The following is a 5,385-nucleotide window of genomic DNA, read 5'->3' as shown; positions in this document are numbered from 1 at the left end:
TGATTTTCTTCAATCTAATCAAGAGGGGTCCCACATGTCAGTACTAATCTAATCCTAGGCTAACCTAATACACACACATGCACACACACAGAACGCACGCACACACGCGCGCATGGCCGCTCGGCCATGGCCAGCGGCAGCATCAGCAGCTGGTGGGGGGGGGGGCGGCATGCGGCGAGTGGCGCCGGAGCGGAGCTGGCGAGGCTGGGCGCCGGCTACGGCGGCAGCAAGCACCAGCCGCGCTCAGGGCAGCAGCAGCGAGCAGGCGAGGGCGGAGGCGCGCGGGACGGCGCGGTTGCAGCCACAGGCAGCAGTAGCGGTGGCCGGATGGCGTGGGTCTCGCGCGCGGGGGCGCACCGGAGCGCGTGGGCGCGCGCTGGGGTGAGCTGGGAAACGGGCGTGGTCAGGGCCGCGGGCGAGCACGCCCGGAGCGAGCTCCGGCCATCGCAGCCGAGCGCGGGGACGGCGTCAATAGCGACAGATCGAAGCAGGGAGAGAGGTGTTCCGGGAGAGGAGCTCACAGCGAGCTCGGGGGCGCGGTCGAGGAGGCTGGGGTAGACCGGAGCGGTGGGAATCCACGACGGCGGTCGGCGGTGTACCGTGTACGTGACGAAGACGACGGCGATGGCGTGCGCACGGGCCGGTCTGGCTTGAGCTGGTGCCCTGGACGGACGAAGCTGACAGCGGCGGATCTCCTGGACTCCTTCTCCTGTGACGGCGGTGGCCACGGCAACAGTGACGACGAGCGCGGTCATCGCACGAGCTTTTGAGCTCGATTTCGAGCAGATGGGGTGGGGGCACGATGGGGAAACAGGGGGAACCGGATGAGAGAGGGCTAGGGTCGAGGGGAGGCTAATTGGAGGCCATCCATGGCTAAGACGGCATGGATGCACGCCACGCCCTCTCTGCCTCCTGTAGCGGAAGGATGGGGATGACTAGGTGGGTTGGGCTGTTTCCTGTAGCTAGTTGTGCCAAAGTGCACAGTAGCACTTTGCCTTTTTCGTTTCTTTTCTCTTTCCTTTTTCTGTTAGTTTATTTATCCCCTAATTTGTATTAATTTTGGCACTAAAAGATTTTAGTTAAATTTGAAACTTCTCACATAATTTACGCCTGATATTTTGGTGCTGCCCAAAATTTTTGAGGTTAACTAGAAATGTTTGAAATTAAGTTTATATTAAAATAGGCATAATAAGTGCTTCTTGGACACTTTAAATATTTCTAGGGGTAATTAAAAACCCATTACATGTTGGTTTCTACATGTTAATTACTTAGTGAATATTTGCAACCCATGGAACATTTTTATTTGACAGTTTGAAGAAATAAGAATTTGATTTGTTATTCGCAATTTGAATTTGACTCAGATTTTCATCAAGGGGCTATCTGGTTTAATAAAACATGATGACATGGCACATTAGGGTGAGGTTACTGTAGATTAATTATTGGGGTGTTACAAAACCCGTAATAGTTATTGAATTTACTTTGATTGGATTACCATTAGGATCAAGTTGCAAAGATTATAGAGATGCCAAATAGCAAGGTAGGAATTGAACAGAGACATCCATGAGAGGTGCAGGTTTTGGGCGAACAATTTCATTTCGACCATGCTAGATCCCCAAAACAACATCATCAAGCACACTCGGGTAGGCTCATCGATCTCATATATAAGGGGATGAACCAGTCAATTTCAACCGGTTGTATCTTTGTACGCGCCAGGAGATTCGACTCTGCAACCATGGCCTTCCAAAGTGATGAGGACATCTCTTCTACTGTTACACGTGCCGATACTCCTACATCAGTTATTCCACTTGGTCCTATTACTAGAGCGCGGGCGAGACAAATTAATGGCCAGGTACTGTCGCTCCTTCGTACATATGATTTAGCTAATGAGAATATAATATTACACTCATGTTTGGATTTGCTTGTACTCAGAAATAAAGGAAAGATTAAAGATGAAGACAATATGGGTTCAGATCAAATGGAGCAACGCTCTTGCATGCATGTCACACGTCCTATCCACCAGCATGTCACGTACGCATGCATGAAGTGCACCAGGAAAAGAGACTTGGATTAATGGACCAACATTACCACGTGGGTGGGCCCTAGAGCTTTCGGCCACGCCCCCAGGTGCCTACCGCAAAGTCCACGAAGACCAGCCACGTACGGCCTCGAGCAGTCCAATTTGTGGACAACATATACCGCCTTCGACCGGAAGCAGCAGTTAATAAATAGCCAGTATAGTTTAGGGTTTAGACTCGGGTTTTATTGTATTGTCTAGCCATCGCTACAATTCGCATCTACAAGATGTGTAGGACTACCGCCTTGTCAGATCCACAGTGGAACCCTAATTTCCATCTAGTTCGTGTGCTCAGATTATTATCCACAATTTCAGTTGCAATTCACCTTTGTTCTTGCCGGTTCTTCGGTTGCTTGCAGGAACTCGAACCTCGTTGTTCAGGTTGATTGTGCCTACGGCAAGGTCAATAACCATGGGAGATTGGTTTAGCGATTGTCGAGGCGTATCGTCGGGTACGGTATAGCCGGATCGTCGAGGTCAAAATCCACCAAATCGATATTTATCCCACTCTTATCGAAAGATCGGGCCGCCGTTACATCACAAAGTCACTCAGCATGGTTCTACGCACAAAACACATGGAACAAGTCCTCAACTTCCCTTCCACACACCGGGCAAATTGTCGTCACCTCTAGGCTAAGCGCCACACAAAATATTGCACCTTTGGAGGTGTTGTTGGCTACGCCAGAAAGCTTTCCATTCATCTCGGCTACCATCAGCGTGACATCTAGTAGAAGCAATCGATGAGTTTGCAAGCACATCTGCCGCCAGTCTGTAAGCACTCCCGTAGAGGGAACACTTTATTGTTTTTCAGGCACACAAGCTATAAAATCATCTTCAAATCGAACTGAGGCCGGATCTCCTGGATTTCAATAATATCATTGGAAGAAAGTGTTGCCTGATTTTTGGCATGTCCCATGAGGTGGCAGCTTTGCCTCAACGAGGCGAAGCATGGCCACTTGTTCGAGGACATAGCGGCAAAGGTGGCGCATGCGGTGGCTGACGGGATGGCTGCCAATGTCAGCAACTCCACATGTGTACGATAATGCCGGGCCGTCCTACTCGGTCATTGACCTTACCTCCACCGATGTGGATATATGGGCTCCTACCCAGTGGTGGGAGTGCAGTTGCGTGCTCCCACCGGTGCGGGTTCGAACCCTATGGTCGTCTGACATATTGCTCTTGTGTTAATTAAAAAAGCCGCAGGGGCTCCTCCCCTATTGGTCTAGTTTTTTTTCTTTACCTCCACTAATGACGCCGACGGCTAGGCGGCAGACTCTGATGAAGAAGAGTAGAACATGAAACATGGAGGTGCACATGCCCGGCGAATAGCAGGATGTATAACACAGATGTGTCCACGACCGGCGAAGAGTAGGCTACAGTCGTTTTCTATGTAAAAAAAAAATTCTAAATATTGATGAAAATACATGTCCGCTTTATTTGATGCATTTGTATTGAATGGGGTACAATGTCCGCGAACGTGTCGTAGCGTGTATATGCGGACGTGTCCGATTTAGTTCACGGCGTGTTGGAGAGATACCCTATTACGCTTTCGTGTGCAAGGAGTGCCTCGCGTGAGGAGATCAGGTTCCAGAAACCTCCAAGGAGCGAACAGCAAGGATACACGTGTGAGCTCAGGATTCGTTCGGCGCTTCTCCTACGCAACGCGGCAGTCAACCATGGTGCTAGTCACGGCCCGCCATCTGCAACCTCAGCAAAAGCAGTTGCTAGCGCCCCCACGTACACCCGTCGCCGCCGCGCGTCCCCGGCGCGAAGCCCCTATATAGCGTGATGACGGCCGTGCACCATGCCTCCATCACCACCCACAGCATACGGCTAGAACGAACGCCCCAGCGAGCAATCAGCCACCAAAAATCGATCGGAGAAACAGAGGAGACTTGAGCTTTTGAGCAAGTAGAGGAGAGCAGCGATGCCGTTCGTGCCGTCGTGCGTGCAGTGCGGGACTCGGAGCAACCCCTGCCGGTGCAAGGTGGTCGGGCCGACGCTGGGGTTCGTGGCCTTCGTGGTCACCGGCGTGGTTGAGTGGCCGCTGGGCGCGGCGGTGTACCTGTTCCGCCATCGCAAGGGCCGCCGCATCATGGGCCACCCCGCCAGGGTCGTCTACCCCCGCGTCACCAGAGCCATCCCCATCTAATCCTGTTCTGGTCTCGTCTCTGATCCCCTCCTGGCTGTGTGTACGATGTAATAATGCAACCTGGTCCGTCAGCTTGTGTTGTTGATTGATTGTTTCTAATCAAATCAAATAAATAAGTAAATAGGGTGTTGGTTTGTTTGTTTGTGTCTCTGTGTGTAGTCTTCTGAATTCCCGAACTGAAACATGCGCAGTTTGGGTGTGCCGATCGAGGTGCTTCAACATGCATGCTCTCTTCTCTGAAATTCAGAACGAAGTAGTGCTACTTATGTTTGGAAGAAGTTACATGCGCCATTCCACATTTGGATAGGACCTGTGGGGTGCGTCAATCTGCCCTGAAGACGGATCTGTGAAAGATGGCGGCGATGACACATATGAGTGCGTCAGATCGGTCTGTGCCTCAGACCCGGTATGTGGCTCGGCTGGGACTTCCGGCTTTTGATGATAGGCTTAGGTGAGTGGTTTGGTTATTTGGCCCAGCTAGCACCCCTTCATCATTTGAATAGGAGTAGTGGCATAGGTTGCCAAGATGACGGATTCAGTCATATTGTTGTAATACTTTGTAAGATTTTCGAGAATAATCAATAAAATGACCACATGCATCCTCGAGATGCAGAGGCTGGGGTCATCCTCCTTAAAAAAACATGCGCCATTCCACAACTCGGTCACGGTAATGCATATGGCGAGTACTCTGCATATGGCAGAACTGTTACTACTACTACTATACTACTCTCTTAAAATATATAAGACGTATATACCAAAATATACGTTTTGACACTTCGACAGTTTGAAATACAAGATACATAGCCACCTCTGCTCTTTCGGTCACGGTCTATGATCTTCTTCGTTGAGAGTTGAGAGACAGAAATGCATGTATGCCAAAGTGCTCACGCCTCTCGACATCCCCGTGGAGGTGCTAAATGTTGGGGATCATAGCAGAATTTTAAAATTTCCTACGCATCACCAAGATCCATCTATGGAGTATACTAGCAACGAGGGGAAAGGAGTGCATCTACATACCCTTGTAGATCGCGAGCGGAAGCGTTCTAATGAACGGGGTTGATGGAGTCGTACTCACCGTGATCCAAATCACCGATGACCGAGTGCCGAACGGACGGCACCTCCGCGTTCAACAGACGTACGGAGCAGCGACGTCTCCTCC

At 50.6% G+C, this 5,385-nt stretch overlaps 1 protein-coding gene across 1 annotated transcript; it reads left to right on the top strand.

Annotated features, from left to right (window-relative positions):
• The first annotated feature begins 3,796 nt into the window (after positions 1–3,796).
• On the top strand, positions 3,797–4,372 carry LOC123124215 (uncharacterized). Its single transcript, XM_044544877.1, has one exon. The coding sequence runs from the start codon at positions 4,002–4,004 to the stop codon at positions 4,224–4,226; it is 225 nt and encodes a 74-aa protein (XP_044400812.1). The 5' UTR covers positions 3,797–4,001; the 3' UTR covers positions 4,227–4,372.
• The last annotated feature ends 1,013 nt before the right edge of the window (positions 4,373–5,385 follow it).

The sequence above is a fragment of the Triticum aestivum genome, chromosome 5D, assembly GCF_018294505.1.
Source record: "Triticum aestivum cultivar Chinese Spring chromosome 5D, IWGSC CS RefSeq v2.1, whole genome shotgun sequence".
In the NCBI taxonomy this organism is placed as follows: Eukaryota; Viridiplantae; Streptophyta; class Magnoliopsida; order Poales; family Poaceae; genus Triticum; species Triticum aestivum.
Note: the sequence above shows the minus strand (reverse complement) of the source record. Positions and strands in the feature narration are given on the sequence as shown.